Consider the following 19,057-nt stretch of genomic DNA (forward strand, 5'->3'; position numbering starts at 1 on the left):
ATCACCCCTGGGCATTTTTCATGATGGTCTTCATGTCATTGACAGATGTACAGGGGATCCTTTACTATTGATCTTGCTCTAATGGGACTCTTGGGGCCACAACAGGAAGCCAGAGCCACCCATGGTAAAGTGGGATGCCCTGGGCCCCATTCCACATAAGCCGCCTGTTTGAGACACGGAAGCTTCCTGAAATTCCCTACTGAGTGCCTCCCTGTTAGGACAGGGAGGAAACAAGTATGACGGACACGTGGCCGTCAGCTCACCCTCCACCTCAGTAACTGCTCTGCACTCAGGCCACATAGCCACCAAGGTGTTTACAACACTGCTGTTGTTGTGACCCTGAATGGATGGCCTAGCTGGTAAATTGTTTTCCTTAAGGACCTAATAGCTCCCAACACTCAAATGCTGGTTTTTACTGTGAAGAGAAGAGGACATAGGAGACACACAATTTAGGTTTTATAGCTGCAGGTATTTTGGATACAGTTTATACTGCCTCCCACAGCAGTGGGGAGGAGCAGAGTAGAGACTGACTACAGACTGGGAGGGAGGAGAGGTCAGGAAGGAAAACATTCCTGCCGACTTCATAATGGTAACAGAATACTCCTTTCTCAGGAAATTGTACTTTTCAAATCAGGTAATTTCAAAGCAAGAGTACCCTTTTTAATGAAGCTTCATTTATAAAAAGATCTAAGCTGAGGTGTAGAGGTGGCTCAAGGCAAAGCTGGGGCACCCCCTGTCCCCCACAGCTGCCACCCCTCCCATTGCCTAGCCCCTGGGACCCGGGCACATAGGATGCCACTGACTGGGGCTTATGGGCTGCCTCACGAGCACTGTCACATTCATCTCAGCACTCAGTGAAAATGCTTCACTAGTGAGAACTAGAACAGCTTGGTTTAAGATTTGAATGGGAGGGGGAGGGTTGGACAGAGATACTGACCATGTTCTTAACTGTCAAGTGGACCAGGCAGAAAAGATGGGGAAAAAAAGTCACACCTATTTGGAAAACATATTGCTTCTCAAGTGCTTTTTGGTGTGAGTTGTGGACTTCTGGCAGTTTTATACCTTGCTTGCATACTGTTGTGCTGCTTTTCAAAGTGAAATTTATGGATGATCCTGTGGTTCCAAAACCCGTCTACTGAACATCTTCTGTGTGTGCGTAACTGTGACGGACAGATTATAAAAGTGAACCACAGATTCGGGCTGCATTTGTCACCTGCGTGAGTCCGGCACATCATGCTCCAAAATAGGGCAAAACATCCTCCCTTCCAGTGAGGAGAGCATGGGTGGGCCTGGCCTGCTGCCGTGAAGTCTGGGGACATAATACTGAGCCACAGTCATGCCCTCTGAGGGAGAAGGAAGTACCATATCAGATGCGTGTAGTTGGGTGATGTCTATTTTGAGATTTTTTTTTTTTTAAACAAAAATGTGGTATTTTAAGATTTAATCATCTAGCTTGTATTTATTCAGAGATGTAGCTTCCATGGAAAGGAAGCAGGAATGTTTGGATAAAGTCAGTCTTTTCACTTTCTTTCAGAATGAATTTAGATGTTTTTGCACTGTCATCTCTGATGTACCACTGCCAGAATCTGTGTGTTCATCATGGAGTGCTTGCAGCCGTGATCCACAAGAGAACACGTTAGCCTGTCCCTGGGCAGTGTCCCAACACCAGGGGCTGCCGCTCTCGGGCTGACTGCCCAGTTCGTAGTCTGTGTTTAATAAATGCCAGGTATTAATATATCCTTACTTTGGTTATCTCTTAGAACAATCTATAAGAAAGAAACTCATTTACTATTTCAGTGGTGAGGGGGCTCAGAGGCATGGAGTCATTTGACTGAAGTCTTGGGCTTATAAATGCTTTATTCAGGGTTCAAACCCCTCAAAACCGGGACTTCTGGTTCTAGACCCTATGGCTCTTTTCATGATCTACCTCGGGGCTCAGGCTCCAAGAGCCTCAGGGCAACAGGAAGTTGAGGGTCCTTTCTCTGACACACAGGTGTTTTCAATTCTCCATTTATGTGTGAACTGGGATGGAAGATTGAGAAGACCACTTGTTTCTCAAAAACGCCCGTTGCCTAGTTTCTTGAGAGTTATTCAGTCTTTTTAAGAATCTTAATTAAGCACCAGTGATCCTGCAAAAATTCTTCTCCCTATTGCCAGTATCCCCCAAAGCATGGCTTAGGCTGAGGAAGAAAGTGAGTCATAAATGACCCAAGTGGTTTGTGTATTAAGGCGCATTCATAATTATCTGTGTGGACATTACCGTGTTCCAGGTTCTCACTGCTTTCATAGCATCCTGAGTCTCGTGGAGAGCATCCGCTCAGGCCCTGGCTGTCCACCAACAGCTTCTCCTGGGATCCTGACTGGTCACTGTTACCTGGAGAAGGAAAACACACAGCAGGGAATCATAAGGGGAGGGAAAAGCCAAGGTTTTCCTGGCTTTATCCTGCTATCCCCATACGTTTTTAGGCCTTGAACTTCTGGAACAGAGCTAACTGTTTTAAAGTAAATGAAATAAAAATAGAGGAGCTCAGGGGCACCTGGGTAGCTCAGTGGGTTAAGCCTCTGCCTTCGGCTCAGGTCATGATCTCAGGGTCCTGGGATCGAGCCCCGCATCGGGCTCCCTGCTTCCCCCTCTCTTCTTTTCCTCTCCCTGTTTCCCCCTCTCTTCCCCCTTCCCCCTGCTTCCTGCCTGCTTGGGATCTCTCTCTGTCAAATAAATAAATAAAATCTTTAAAAAAAAATAGAGGAGCTCAGAACAGATTTTGTACAGGTCATTACCCAGAGGATGGCTCTGGCTTCAGGCCAGTCAGGAAGAGGGAGAATTCAGAGCACTGTGTGAGCAGTCGGGGAAGCTTTCTGAGGGATGGTACCATGGATTGGGAACCAAGAGTGAATATTCCCCTTTCATAAGCAGGTTATCTTAAAATTTGTCTTCCAAGTTATTTGTCACCAGCTTTCCCAATTTGGAAGCCAATGTGAAAGTAAGTGGTAAATGAAATATTGAATTTTATTACAATTTGGGAGCATTCTTAGGTCTTGGTGATAAGCGCTGGCTCTTGTATTCTCTCAACAGGAGTAAGATTGGCAAATGGGGACATGAACCTGATAGGGGCACATGTTAAATCCTTCTGTTCTTGTTGTTTGTAATGTGTTCGGAGGTTTTCTTTCCTTTCTGCCCTTTCTTTGTTTGGGGTCAGCATTTCTATTCCCTGTGTACAAAAGTAAGACAGGGAAGGCTCAGGAATCCCCCTAACTTGGACACTGAGTCATGAACACTCTTCAGGTGGGTGACTAAAAGAACCCTTAAAGAGAACTACTTGGTGTTCTGTCCAGGAAATGTGCCTAAAGTCAATCACATGGGAAATAAGGGGGAGGGGGGCCTTCATCACCCAGGGACATCACCCACCGATTCTACAGAGTGGGCACATAAGACCTTACAGGGAGTGAGGTTACAGGAAGAACATTTTTGTATTATTATGCAGAGAAAGTACTTGGTCACATAAAACAGAGACCAAAAAAAATTTTCTGCATAAATGGCTTAAATTTATTTTCCTTTCTCTTCATTGCACTTCCCCTGACCACATACATTTTAAAAAAAAAGTAAAAACCCCAGAAATCTGATCCTGTTTCTCAGGTCATTAAACAATGAATTGTAGGAGGGCAGATGACTGCCATTCCACAATGTGCCAGCTGTCCCTCCTGCCCACTCTCCACTTCCTGTTTGCATTTCTCATATGGAAACCGTTTTCTGACACTAATCATGGCAGAGGAAGGCCTTGAAGTAGAACCCCAAGTTAAGAAGTGCTGTTTTTTAAATGACTAATGAAAAATTAATGGAAGCACAACAGCCAAACCTTCACCCCCCCCCCCATGGAACATTCTAGAATGATGTCCTCATTATGTGGAAGAGTCTGTGGATTTGAAGTGGCCTTTGTCCTCGTCTAATATGTTATTTAGGAAAATGATACACGTAAAATGAAGGCTTTCAGCTATCAGTTACAACCCAAGAAGAGGAATCAATGTAGTTTGTCCTTGGCGAGACAGTTCACTGTACTGCCACAGCCAAAACAGACTGCACAGTGCTGACCAATGGGAATAAAAGAGCACACTTGTCCCTATTACAGTATGAAAATGCCGACTGTGTCTGCATCTTCAAGGCTGCCAGCCTCACCAGACACAGCCAGGGTACCTGAAGTGACGAGGAGTGAGGGGATCCCTCACATTACCTGAAAACCAGTTCAGAGGATACAGTTCAGAGGCCTATGTCAAGGGGCTATGGTCACTTCCTGAAAGATTCATTCAGCTACTTAGCAGGAGTCCAGCTATCAAGTTTAGGAAAAGTTCCTCACACTAAAAGCCAGTATTTACCAAGTAACTTGTCCTCCTTCATTAGGGAGAGCTCTCAGATGGATGGCAGATTCAAGGCCATATCCTCTCCCCCACTTACTAGCATGAATGCCAAGGTATAAAGGAGAAGAAAGAAGGTGAGCTAGGACCATGAAAATTCTCATAGGCAAAGAAGCTTGGAGGACTGGGTTTGGGGGGCTGAAACCCTATGTGGGCATGACCTGAACTTGGACCTGAAGGGACTTTCGGTTAAAGCCTTCCTGCATCTCACATACACACAGGGAGTGAGAATAACCTTGGGAAGGAAGAGGGAATGGGATTCTTGGATAGCAGGTCAGTGAGCTTTTAAACAGTTCCTTGTATTCTTTAAAAAAGAACTGAAGCAAATAGGCCAAACTGTTAGCTGTAGTTGGATTTAAGAAGTAGATATGTGGATTTGTTTTTTCTCTGTAGTTTTCATATATTGGAAATAATTACTGATTAAAATTCTTATTAAAATTATCTAACAAGAGTTTTTATTTGGCAGGCTTAGGACAGTGATTTTGGTGTCAGTGCAAGGAAATGCTATCAGACAGTCTTTTCCAAGTGGAACTCTGCACGAAGGCCTGCACTCCCCATGCATAGATGTGCAATCAGAGTGACTGGGAGGTCTGCCTGCCAAACGATGCTGGAGATGCACCTCTTGCTCTCGTGGGTAGCTGAGCTAGAAAAGCTGCAAGATCGCAGTAGATCTCTAGATGATCTAGTGCACAGAGATTTAGTTTGACAGAAATCTGTGGTGTTCCTTTAGGGTTTTACTTCCTTTTTTTTTTTTTTTAAAGATTTTATTTATTTATCTGACAGACAGAGATCACAAGCAGGCAGAGAGGCAGGCAGAGAGAGAGGGGAGGAACAGGCTCCCTGCTGAGCAGAGAGCCCGATGTGGGACTCGATCCCAGGACCCTGAGATCATGACCCGAGCCGAAGGCAGAGGCTTAACCCACTGAGCCACCCAGGCACCCTAGGGTTTTACTTCTTAAACAAAATTTAACTGCACTGAATGTAAAGTCTTATAATCCTAGGATAGGTCTGGATCCAGACCATTGGCACTCATCAGCACCCCAGAGCCCTTGAAGCCTTTGAGAACCAGGAACAGGAAGGGCTACTTTGTAGATTAGGGATAGTCTAAGCAGTGGCCCAACACAGCTCTGAAATGGTATTTATAAAGAAGCAAAGATCCCTCCTTAGACTTCTGAGTATGCATCATGAAAGGCAGATTCCCCCCTATAAAATATGCCCTGGTGCCAACCTCAGGACATGCTCCCAGGAGGGGCAATGAATCTGAGCCCATGTGGCAGGAAAGAGATGAAGCCCAGATCGATCCTGTCTTATCCTCAGGGTGTAGCTTCGCTCCCCCTGTGCTCTGAATGCTACAGGAAATGTAACGGATAGGGTTCGTAAGCCAGCTGTTCTCAGTGACTGAGGAAGAGCAAATAACAGAGCAGATGTGGTCCAGGAGAGTAGATGATTTAACATTAATTGATATTAATACAGCCAGCTGGCCACACCAGGCCTGGGGCCAGGAGGCTCTCTGTCCACAACCAGGCCACATGCCCCCACCCCAAGAGACAGCTCCCCTCCCAAGAGACCTGGTTATAAAGTAGGATTAATTATGAAGCACAATTCTCTTCAGATCTATCCTTGAAGGCAGTATGTTTATCTAGGGTTCAGAAATCTATCTAATGGTGTGTGGTCCTCTGTGTTTCTCAGTTAATTCAGGGGGAGGACCAATTAAGCAGAAGTGAATTTAACTGTACTCACTCACTTCTATGTCTTCTGGGCCTGATACATCCAGTCATGTAGACTTTTTTCTCCACCATTAACTATAGTTTTGGTTTGTCTTTTAGCAATAGAAATGCTATTAGCTGATGAAGCAGAACATTTGAAAGAAGATGCATCTGAATTCAATAACTAGAAAAGATACTCCCCTCTTGATGAATAATTTCAGGGGTATTACTGATGTCAGGTTGGAGAATAAAGAGCAGATAAGACTAGGTTAATGGAGCAGAGGATACGGTGTATTCAAACAGACTGTAAAAGCTGTGAGCTCACTGAACTCCTCACCATGGACTGTAAAGCCGAGCTCTCACCTCAGCGGAGACCATAAAACATGGGATTCTCCGCTCTCCAAGTTCCCCTCAGGTAGTTCTTGCTGCTTCAGGGGAAGCTGATGAATGTCATTTACTCATTAGTTCTCCCCTTTGATAAGGGAACAACTCCTGAGTGCTCTGAGGAGGGACAGGCCCTTGGCTGGCAGGATGCTCGCAGTGAGTCCGCTCCTTTGGTGCCCTGGCAGCCCAACGACCTGCCGTGGAGCCCACCGGGTTGAAGGTGGCCTCAGCCATGTGAGGACAATGGAGAGAGTGTGTCCTCCCATGTTACCTAGAAACATGCCAGGAGAGGCACCAGTAGGAAGGTCTTCTTTTGCCCTCCCATCAACCAAAATGGCTACATGGGGAATTCACGCCTTTGTGCCGTTTGACCTAATGCAAGATGGACCCTGGCCTGGGATGGAGCAGGACCAATGGAGTGACTCCAGGGACCCCAGCATGTGGCTAAGCTAATGAGGGACCCCTGGGTGCTGGGAGGCACTTACTGTCATATTCCTGCAACAGCTCCACTGCTGTCAAGAGAACAGCCCTGTGCTCCGGGTCCCTAATATTTAACTCATCCAAGTCCTCCTCCTCCAGGAGCTTAAACGTGTCCAGGTCTTCGTACCCATTGAACAGGAAAGTGGGCATGTGCTCCTGTGAGGGAAGGAACAAAAGACACGGGGAGTCAGCAAGTGTTGCTCTGGGATACTTGGCCAACACCCGGCCTCAAAGCCCTGAACCCTTTCCGCAGTCACTTTTGTGCTAACTGGAAGATTTGTAACACTCATTCATCATCTGTTCTGTACCTCCCAGTTGCACAGCTTAGCAGGCCGGTGGGGCATCTCATTAATCACGGGCTAAGAAGCTGTACCTTGTAGGCTGAGATGGACTCCAGTGGCTTGCATTTTAATTGGGCCTTTGCCCTGACTGATGCCTTTAATGCCACACAGCGAACCATGGGGGTCACTTTCCCTTCATTTACAGAGCTACCAAAATCCAACTCAAAGCCCTGTGACTTCCTCAGGAGCGAGAGAATTTGCAAGGACACAGGATCTCCTGCTGGGGCCCCAGCTCACTAGATCCCGGGAATAATGGGGTGGGGAGGCAGTGGGCCACTCCTCAAGGCCTGGGGGGCCCAGGGCTTTGTGCTCACAGCTCTTTGAAAGCTATTCTTGGGGCTAGCAGCATATTCTGACCCGGGACTTGGGTGGTCCCCCCAGCAGAGGTCAACAGCAGCATAGCATACTGGTACCTATGTCTTTCGAGTAATGGATACTCATCCTAGTAATGGGCTGCCCTGCTGGATGATACTGATCACCCCCTCCCCTTCCCAGAAAGTGCCCTTGCTTAATTTAGGAAAAGGAGAAGGCAATAGGGTGCCACGCGTGACTGGAACAGGAAGAAGCTGACTTTCAGGTTGATCCGATCGAGGAGATCTTCCACAGATTTGGGCTGGGGTGGTCTTCCTTTCCTCCTCCTCCTGGTGGGGCGCTTGGGCTTCTCTTCTTCCTCATTTAGCACATCTACGTAGATGAACTTGAATGTGCCGACCTTGTTATTCAACAGACCCATCCAGGTGCCCATGGGTGGCTTGCTGATTATATCGATGATGTCTCCTTTCTGTGGCCCAGGGAACAGAGATCTTTCCATTAGCTCCATCTCTAGGCATGAACCATGCATCAGTTAGACGTGTTCATCACGTAGAAGGGAAGCTACTGAAGGCCAGAATCAGGGTTCCACAAATCACTCTACGTAATTGGGAGCCTGGCAGAGAGCCAGATTCCTTGCTTGCCTGAGGTCTCTTACCCTCCACCCCCTGCACCATGAGATGAAGTGTGGCTCAGTCTGTCCTGGTGCTTATGGCTACATGGGCACCTGGCTTTCTGGACGCCTGGCCATCATCCACAACTCCCCCTTCCTAGAGAAAGATTTTCCACCCACTAAGCAAAGGCCAGCGCACTCCCATTCTGGAACTGCTTCATACACTGTGTGCAGCTTCAGCCGCCCCGTTAAACATCACTGGTCAGTCACACAGAGAAGACAGTAAGGTTTCTTCAGCTAGACGAAAAAACTGGAGGGGGGCGGGCAACTGAATTCTACAAGGAAGCGGAGGTCACAGGTAAGGGCTAGGGGAAGAGGTGGAGATGACAAGAGGAGTAACACAAACCCCACCTCTGTTGTAAGTGCTAGCTGGGTCTCTGACTTGTTTTTCTCTACAGGTGAGACCAGTTTATCACTGTGGCCAAGATACCAGTATGCACCACAGGAAGCCAGCATTCAACAGCAAGGAAAACAGACCACCTCTTACAGACACGGAGAGTTGCTCTGAGGCAAGGCAGAGACCTACCTTGAGCTTGAGTGAGTCTGTGTCATAGGGACTAGGCGTGAAGTCGGTGTGCACCCTGGCGCGCCCACAGAAGGGACCCCGGTAGGGGGGCTCCTCGTCATCACCGTCTTCCGACTTGACGCTCTCCCTGTTGCTGGTCGAGGAATCAGTGGTACTTACTGTCTGACCACCTGCGCAGGAAAAATAGGAAGAACAAGTGTCAATACAGACTTCCCGCACAGCAAAGCTTAAAGGCACAAAACTCAGGGACAGAGCAGGGAAGTCACAAAACGCAAGCGTATGTCAGGATCCCAGCAGGGCTGGGTTAGGAGGCCAGGGGATCCAAGTTTGCTGATTGTTATCCCTAATCAACCACCTCCCCTAATGGAGGACACCACAAGCCTTCCACAGTCCTAACCTCTCCAGCTTACTGTTTTTACCCCATTTTACAAATGAGGAAACAAAGAAAAGTCAAGGAACTTGCCCCAGACCAGCTGCTTTGAATTACTCTCTTCCCACACCCCCCCTCCCAATACCCTCAGCCGACACCCCTGAGAGTCCTGGCGTGAAGAGCACTTGTTACGTGTATAACATTTATAATTCTCTCTCCCCACCTGCCTTTGGTTGGTCCTTTAATGAGCCTTTCCCCTTGACTTGTTCCTCTCCCTTCTCCAGACACTTCCTCAGAAGTGCTGTTTTCTCCAAAATTCATTACCCCCTCTCTTGTGCCCCTGTTATACATCTCTGCTCCTGAACAAACATGCCCCTTGGCCCGCCTAGTTTGCAGGTCTGTCTCTAACAGCACCCTACGGATTGGAACTTGGTCTGACTCCTTAAATCGCCTCTGACACTCGGCAAAAGGCTGATTTTGACACCAGCTGCAAGCACGTATAATGATAAAGCAACGTACTCATTGAGCTCTGCCCACTCAGAGAACTGCGCAGACTCTCCACGGACCCTCCGGCTTTGAGCTTGGGCTTGTCCATGTGTTCACCGTCCGGCTGTGAAGGTGGAGGGGAGCCAGGCATGCCGTCGAGGCCCGAGTCCTGGAATGGGTTTCAACAAAATTAAGATGCGTCAGGGTGCATGGACGTCATCTTACAATGTGAGGCAACTAACCTCTGCTAAGGCAATCACAGCCATTTTTGTAACCATATTTGATTCCATACCCGATATTCTCCTTTTTAATCTATACCCTCGCTTCAGTTGAGAGTTGTGGCTCACATAACTCAGTCATTTTTCATACTCAGATAGATTCTCCTGAAATCCCTGAGAAAAATCTACCTCTGAGAACATTTCATTAAAAGCTTAGAGACTTCTAGCGTCATCTCTAGGCCAGTGATAAAGCTGCAGTTTGAATGCAGATCAAGTACAGTCTACCTGTAATGTACAATCTGAAAGTGCCATCAGAAAACATATTAATCTATCAGAAATGCTTACACCTAAAAAAGGAAAGAAAGAAAAAGGCCAGATTCTTTTTCTGTTTACATGAATTCTTGAAATTAGCTAATGAAATGCCAACTGGGAATACAAATATAGAGCAAAAATACCATTTTTTTTTTGTAATAAAATTTCTCTGTGTCATCATTTGGTTTTTGCTGCTTTTACTTCCTTTGTGTGTTGTTAGTACAAAGCTGTGAGGCCCCTTTTGAGTCAGGATGCTGACAGTTGTGACTCAGCAGTACTTTTCATGTTTGGGAAGGCTACGTAGCATTGGCCTGGCAGCCGGTCACTTGCACATACGAGTGCAGCACGCTCGTGTGCCTGATGGTGCTACAGGGACAGACAATAGCACGCTTCACAAAGTCTGCAGTCCGCATGGTTTACTTGCCAAAACAGACCACTTTCTGGCATATTCCACAGCCACATGAGCACAAAACCATCTCAACAAAACCTGTTATTTACATAGTGCCGAATCATCAGAAGGGCTCTAATGCAATTCTGCGGGTCCTGCAAACATTTAAGGACAATAGTAATGGCAGCCTCTGATCCACAACACTTCTTTTTTCCTTAAAGTAAACTCTAAGCCCAACACGGGGCCTGAACTCACGACCCTGAGATCAGGAGTCCCATTCTCTACATACAGAGTCAACCAGGTTCAGGTCAGGGAGCAAATAACCCCCAAAACAACTATAAACAAGCTTCCGTTACTGAGAAGTAACGGAAGGTATCAAGTACGAATTCCCACACACATTCTCATTCCTCTTCCTGAAACAGCTAAAGAAGTCACCTGTCCCAGTTATCTCTTTTTAACGCTTCTGAAAACAGCACACATTTTGAAAAAGAGCAGACATCTCTGATAATGTATGTTCTCAAACACTTTCACTAACTTATTCGTCACGTATTTACTGATCAGCTACGAGTGCTGTTCCAGGTGCCAGGCATACGGTAGGAACAGAGCGAAGATCTTTATCAAAATGGCTGATGTTTCGACTAAAATGCTGAACAAAAAACAAAACCTTGGCAACAATAGTTTTCTCTCTCCAAAAAGGGTTAGGCTGATCGTTTATTCCTTTCTCCCCCCACTTATGTGAAATGACTGCTTTAAAAAAGAGAACTAAGCCTTATAAGCCTGCTACAGAGTAAAATTAGAGAAAACGGCTCAAAATGACATTAAAGTTCTATGCTACTGATCTGTAAAGCAGAAACCCAACTAAGAATAGACGTGTACAAGAGCTTTTAGTGGATGTTTCAATTCACTGGAGAAGCAAACTAAATGAAGTGCTGGAGTTCCATGGTGCTGCTTTCCAGGACCGGCAGGCCATCTGCCTCAGGAGTGCGCGGTTTGCCTAGCATGGCCGCTGCTCCCAAGCCCACAGGGACAAAAAGGAAAAATATTCATGGAGAGAAGACATACAGGAGGCAGCCTGGACTTCCCCCTGGAGGTCTAACAAGCCAGAATTTCTCAGCTTGAGCACTGTCAGCATGCTGGATGGATCACTATTGTGGGGAGCTGGTGTAAAATATTTCTCCACATCCCCATGTCTCCCCACTAGATGCTGGCAGCAGCCCCACCAGTCCACACCCACCTGGCTATGACTGTCAAAAATAGCCCCAGTTGCTCTGGGATTGGAGGGGAATCCCCCCCCACTCCCCACCGTGAGAACCACTGTAATATGCTGAAGACACCCTGTGGGCTTTGTCTGAATCCCAGTGCAGGCCACTGGCTAGCTGCTGGTGGTGATGCCAGCAGGCAGATGCCTGGATGTTAGCTTACTACTTCCACCAGAGGGCAGCAGCTGAGCAAAAATGTCTGCTTTCCCTGTCTATTTGGTAGATAAAGCAGCATTACTTACTTATTTCAAGTAGACAAACATCTCACACACAGATACTTCAACAGACCACAAAGCAAATGCTATAAAGGTGCAAATGGTCAAAATTACCTCAAGGCCCTGCTCTCCAAATAAATGCCTTTTTTCCCTCCACCCACACAGGAACTCGTCCTATTTCTCCTGAAGAAGGGAGACAACCGGAGGGGGTCTATGCTGTGCTACCTTTCTGGCCACAGAGAGGCCCAGTTAGTGACAATGCCCCTGCAGAAACCACCACCGTGGGCAGCCCTGCAGCCACAAGACTTGCCGACCTGCTCTGAGCTTTGAGAGCAACTTCTGCTATACCTTTTTAAAAAAAGTCTGCTAAGGAAACTTGAGTGTCTTTTTTAGCTTTGACTCGGGTAACACCCATTTTGTAGCAAGGAAAATTTCCACAAACAAAACCCTTCCTTTGCATCAAGTGTTAAGTGCTTATGGCACTAAGAATAATTGTTTCTTTACATGTCTTCTTCTTATGTGTCCATAGAAGATAGGGCCCAAATCGTGGATTCCCAGCACTGAGCATGAACCACTATAAGTGCTTTGTAAACATCTACTGAATCTTTGAATAAATTATTGAATAAATGTCTATCAGACCTAAGCATGGTCCTAGAGCCTGGTTAATACCAATGCACTGTGTTTAGCACATATTGGATGTCAGACTGATCGTCCTCGGCTCGGCTCTTGGCTCAGGAGTTACATACCTGTTCAGAGACTGAGCTGCTGTATTTTTTAGACATCCTCTTCCTCATTGTCTCTTTCACTGATTTCACCTTTTTCCCAAGAGAGATGCGGGAGGCAGTGGGTGATTTGATAACTTCCTTGTACACAAAATCTCCTTCTTTACTCTGCAAAGCAAAGTGTTTTAAGTACCTTTAACCACAGACAAATGATGCCCAGAAACAGCTTTTATTATTCAAACCATTAATGTTCTACCTCTCAGAAAAATATTGGCATCCCCCAGGATCTTGAAATGCCTTCCTGTGATAACTCAGTGCTATGTTACTTGTCTGTTTGATTGAAAATTAAAAGCTACTCACTAAGGGGCTTTTGCCTGTTTGTTTAAAGTGGGATGTGAGTCATGTATTTTTTTTTAACCTTAGTGTATTCTTCTCTGATGATACTTTTCCTCATCATTTTAGATATCCAAAGGGACTGCATTTCACTGATAAAGAGTGGTTATATTCACATAATCCCGGCAGGGGGGAAGAAGAGGAGGGTATTACAGAATCACCCCAGGAAAGTGATAAGAACAAAATGGCAAATCTCAGTCACCAGAAGTGCAATGGCTGATTGGCCTTAATCACTCTAGCGCTCTGTGTGTTCAAGTGCTAAGAGTATGTACATTTCCTTCTCTGAACAAGTTAGACTTGTGGTCACCTCTCATTCTATTTTGGCATTGAAAAAAAAAAACAAAAACCAACTTTCCTCTGAGGAGGGAAAAAGAAATCACACTTCCTCTCTCATTTTTTTTTCTTAAAGAGTGGCTATGTAAAATTACTGGTTTATGAATCAATAAAATTTGATATCCAAATAAAATATTGTTATTCTTCCAGGAAATTCTCAAAACACTTTGAAAATCACAGATGGGCATTTTAGCTGACACATGACATATAAACAAATATAAAGCACGGAATTTTAATTTCATAGTTTCAGACAAAATGCATAAGGGGAAAATAAAATGGTAGGTAAAATTCACCTACATCCTTGGAGCCTCACAAAGGAAACCCCAGGAAACAGAATACGTACACCGCAGGGGCGGCCTGTCCCCACGGTTACCCAGAAGCAGGTTTGAGGCCTCTAGAACCTTGGCTCTGGAGAGTCTGGTCTGCTTTGGGCCCAAGGAAACTGGGTTCATTCCAGAGCACCCCAGAACAGAAAGACTTAGACTCCTACAAGGCTGTGCACTTGGCCTGTGGTGAGACTGGTGTCTCAGAAATGCTGGCAGACTCTCACCCCCATCACAGGGCTCCATCCTGGCATACAACCTGTATGTACTGGTCGTGTGCACTTGCAACAAGTGTGAACAAAGGGCATGTGTGCTCAAATGGGTAGGACCGCAGAAGCCAAACTCAACACTGGATTTATGACTTGAGAAGAATGCAGAGGCATTACAGGCATGGAGGCAGTCACTGTTCATTCCCCATGAAACAGCTGAGCATCTCTAAGATGGGTACAACAGAGCTTCTTTCCAAACACGATGTAGGATCACCGATGTTACCCACTATCATTTCTTAGAGACACTAAATAGGAAACTATGTCAGCCACATGGCTTGAATCCAAACCTTTTCTGCTTCTCCTCTGACATATACTCACCATTGGGTCAGAATTGTTGCTGCCGATGTGTAGAGAACGGTTCGTCAAGTCAAATCCTCCAAAACTGCAGGTTCTCTGTGGAAAGGAGCATGTAGGGCAGGAATAATCCAGTTATGTTTACGTCAGCCGACAGTGCACCAACCCAACCCATTTCCCATTTGCAGGTCAATCACTGAATCACAAATATGTTACAGGATGAAAGTAGGAAATAAGAAATGATGAGAAAAAAAAAAATACATGATTCATGTTTTAAGGAAATTTCCCTCACGTTGTCCTTCCAGAGGCCACTGGAACTGGGCTTCCCCCAGAGGTCTAGAATCCCCTTAACATGCAAAAACCAACTAGTTAAAAAACAACAACAACAACAACAAAAAACCACCCATGTGTTAAGGGCTCTAAGATTCCCGGTCGCTTAGCAACAGAACACCCCCTCCGAGTCCCCCAGTGTTGGCTGCACACAGTAGTGATACGAGGGAATATGTATTAGGGGACCCATGTGCTCCGAGTGGTCTTGGAAACCCAGGCCTGAAATCCTATATGGCTCAGCCACTGACAGCAGGCTTTTCTAAGACTCTTGTTTTGTTTGGTTTTAAATCGCTGAGAAGGGGAAAAAAGGTTATGTTTATAGTAGTCCAATCAGGCCAAGAGGATTACTCACTCACTGCTTCCTTGACCTAGCCAAAAATGCTGCTAACTTTCCCATCTAACTGCCCAACTTAACTAATTATGACCCTTTCACTCAGAGTGTGTGAAGACACCACATGTGCCCAGAAAGAAAAGGTTGATTCAGTGACCGTCGTTGACCACACTCTTTAATTCCAATAGGAAGGACACCGTGCTATAAAGGATGAAAACCTTCTTGTCCTCTAGTTGGTTTCAATCTTTATGGAATTGCTTATATTCCAGCAACTTTATATTTCAGAACTTGGTTTGAATTCTGTTGTTCTTCCAGTGAAAGCTACTCGATGGCCACACCCACCCCCACCCCCCAAAATCTGTAAGACAGACTCAAAGCACATTAATTTTTGCTACAGCTGATTTACTTTTTAAGCAAATGGCAATAAAAGCTGAATAGCAGCTCTGGGTGCCAATATTTTATATTACTCGTTTCTCAAAGAAATCTAGTTAACAGCTGTTCAATGGAAGAAATGAACAGAAAAGCACAATGTAGACTATAAACATTGCCTGTTTAGAATAAATACACTTGAGATATATAGTAACTGAGTTGAGAAGGCAGAAAGGTCCAGGAAGAAAAATGCTATGGTTTCTGGAATCTCGCCGATGGCCCTGGTCCAGCTGCTTACTGGCTGCGTGACAGGTAAAAGGCTTTGAGCAGACTCTCGGAACTCTGCTTCTTGCCTGAGGAGCAGACCTGCTGTGTGAATGCTGGGCTTCCACTTCCCAGGGCTGCCCTGGGGGTTCGGGAGTTTGTCCCCGCGATTAGCATATTCTGGTTTAGGCTCAGTCACCATTCTAAATATGCAAAGGAAGGACCAGAAGCTCAGTTCAGGGCCTCACTTTCTAGGAGCTTCCATTTCTAGGAATGGACCAAGAAGTGAGAGGTGCCAGACATGGCAGAGTCGGGGGCCAGGAGACACGGAAGGCAGCAGGGGACACTCCGGGATAACCCCACTCGGGAGGCCACACGACTGTCCTTCTCCTTCACCAAAGCTGCCATTGCTGTTGTAAGTTATCTACCTTGGACATAATTCTACTTTTATATAACATATCAATGGGCAATCTGATCTCCCTTATAGTAACCTGACTGTATTCTATTCTATAAAACGAGAAAGACCGCTTAATTCCAAAACACTCACTAAATCTACCAAGCTGGCAAGCAAGGTTATGGCCACCTCTCAAGGCTAATTTTTAACGTTTACCTTCCCTTTCTAGCTTCTAATTCCAAATAGATTTTTGCATTTCTGCAAAGGCAGTGATTTTCTCCTAGTTCCTTTCCCGTGACTCAGGGCTTCACAGAAACAGTATGGCGCCCAGATGCCTCATCATTTTATGGCTTCTGCATTTCCCTTTCAATTCCATCATCGACTGCAACACTGGAGCCCGGCATGTACTTTCTGATGCATATGAAATAACTCAGAAAGAATTCATGTGGAAACTTTACTGCAGTAAATTAGAAGCTCATTTGTGTCTTCGTATGCCAGCTGTAGGCATTTATTCCTAAAATAAAAAGCTCAGAGTGAAGAGTGGACTGGGTTTCTTAGCTACCAACTCTAACCTCTCCCAGTGATAGGCTAAGGTGTCTGCAACAGACTCTATCAGTGGAGGAGAGATAAAGAATGTAACAATAAACGTCCCTCAAACGAATCTTCAGCTTTTTCTGTAGTACCAAGTCATTCTCGAAACAGCACTCCTTCAATGGAGAACACAGACTGTAGAGAGGATCATAAAAGAAAGTAAACCAGTCTTTGCCTTTGGCAATCTACATAACTGAAACCTAAGTGAGGTGTTTTTGTTTTTTTTTTTTTTAAGTTCCTGCATCTCCTATGCAGCTAACAATAAGAAAATTTGGGAGAGATGCTTGTGGATGAGGAGAGCCAGTTGATGGAATGGTCATGCAGTTGGATACATGTTTTGGGTGGGCGTGGGGGGTTGAATTTTAAAAATGGACAAAATTCTAAAATGTCATGCATGCCTGTTCCCCCAAACAAAAACTGAATGACCAAATAAAAAGCAAGACAGGTGACCATTTCCAGTGAATGTACAGCATTGTCATTTCCCTGAGGTTTCATCAAGCAAATATGGCATTTTTGGAAGGACAAAAGGATCAAGTTTAAAGAGTAAGGGAAACTGTGTACTTTCAGACAAAGTGGAGGTGATATCACAAGAAGGATGGAAAAGACTGTTCAAGTAAACCAAGCAAGGAAATTAATCCCATTAAACCAAACCAAACAATCCTCAAAAATTCTGTTGTGAAAAGGCTTATTTCCCTTTACATTCTCTGAATAATTGGAAAATTAAATTTTGTCTTCCTGATTGTGCAGTTATACTTAGATTGAAGTGGTATGTGCAGATTTCTGGTTTAGCACTGCACACATATGTCAGCAAGTACTAGAGCTGTCCAGTACTACCTCGGGCTCATAGTACCTTACAAATATCCAGGCTTGGGTGAATCTGGGATGGAGTTTACATAGTGCCACTGTATTTATAAGGCAGGAAAAAACTTGGCGCTTGAAAAGAAACTTGCCCCATGTCCATACTCAAGGTCAGTGAAGAATTAATCACTGGCCCACAATTACACTAGCACAAATCTTAGAAATATAACTTCGAGGAAGTCTTGTAGAAGTTACATTATTAGCCTGGCAATAAAGATGAGGGACGTGTGAGGAATTCAAGGTACTCAAGGTGGAAAAATTCTCCGTATGACATGATTTAACTTCATGGGGGTGAGTAACCAATTAACAGAGGAGAGGTGGCTCTTATCTGTCAAGGTCATGTGCAGAGAACTGGGCAGAGCCCCTCTCAAGTTAATAAATTATGCCAAGATTGGTTCGCCACAGCATTTTTCTGTGGGTCAGAACTGAAGGAGTGAGAAAGAGAACTCTGTTGTACAACAAACACAGAACCAACCACAAACTATCGCCATGACATACAGAAAGAACCAGAAGGGAAGTTGTCACAGTTTTAAAGTGTTAGAAGATCTGAATGAATGAAAAGAGACAGAAAATAAGCTCCAACAAGAAAGTCAACACGTCTGGGAACATCTGGAAAACCTAAAGGCTAGGATAGACCTACGGATCGTTTTGGAACAGGGAAAGTCGCTTTAGGGATGGCACGGACCAATTGGTCTCCATTTCCACAAGAAGAGGAACTCAACTGAATGAACACAAGTTACAGCAGTTGTCTGGAGAATGAGAAGGAACCCCAGGGAAGTCCCCATGGGAGGTTGTGCTACAGTTTGTTCCATCAGAGCCTTATAGGGAACGCAGTCAGCAGTTCCAGTGGACTGAACACGGCACTAGAACACCTGGGGGGTGGGCAGGAAGGCCACAGCTCTCCTCATTCTGTGCCATTTTATATGGGTTCCTGCACAAGCTAAACGTTGGGTGGGAACTTCAGGGGGGAAAATGCTTATATTCTCAAGTTCAACCTAAGTCATGCCCTAAAAAGCAATCTTACTAGGTCTCTCTAATAATTCAGTTAAAACTGGACATTTCTGAATGTGGGTCCTTTATTCCTCGCTATACAGAAGAATCCATGGGGCAGTGGAAGACATTTCTAAATGCTCACCCCTCTGTTTAAGTAGATAGATAGACCATCAAATAGGTTTAAGTAAAACAGAAGAGCTCTAATATTTCTCCCCCTCTGCATCAGAGAACTTTCTGGTTGGCGCTACTAATAAAAGAAATGTACTTGACAATGTTTTCGAATCACCAAATCGGTGATTGTGTTGATGACAATCTTTCCGTGAGCTGGATTCTATTGTTTTAATTAAGTGAATGAATAAACGTGTCTTCTAAGGGCAAAACATCCTTCTGTTTTGCATCAGCTTCTTTGAGGTCAAGTGATGGGATGGCCGAGAATCAAGACAGCCACTCCTAGCGGAGGCCAAACCCCAGCCCTGTGCTCTGCAAGCCCTTCCCTGGATCGGCATCAGTGTTTAGTTT

General features: G+C 45.3%; 1 protein-coding gene across 3 annotated transcripts in view; it reads right to left on the minus strand.

Moving 5' to 3' along the window:
- SASH1 (SAM and SH3 domain containing 1) overlaps positions 1-19,057 on the minus strand; it is a 188,304-nt gene that overhangs the window by 15,029 nt on the left and 154,218 nt on the right. For all 3 annotated transcript variants that reach the window (XM_080805787.1, XM_080805786.1, XM_080805788.1), the window contains 7 exons: positions 14,433-14,507; positions 12,821-12,964; positions 9,716-9,851; positions 8,827-8,996; positions 7,890-8,099; positions 6,983-7,133; positions 2,261-2,374 (listed from right to left, as the gene is read on the minus strand). In XM_080805787.1, coding sequence (XP_080661913.1) covers positions 2,261-2,374; positions 6,983-7,133; positions 7,890-8,099; positions 8,827-8,996; positions 9,716-9,851; positions 12,821-12,964; positions 14,433-14,507 — 1,000 coding nt within the window. The remainder of the gene's footprint in view (positions 1-2,260; positions 2,375-6,982; positions 7,134-7,889; positions 8,100-8,826; positions 8,997-9,715; positions 9,852-12,820; positions 12,965-14,432; positions 14,508-19,057) is intronic.

This window comes from Martes martes (genome assembly GCF_963455335.1).
Source record: "Martes martes genome assembly, chromosome: 6".
Taxonomy (NCBI): domain Eukaryota; kingdom Metazoa; phylum Chordata; class Mammalia; order Carnivora; family Mustelidae; genus Martes; species Martes martes.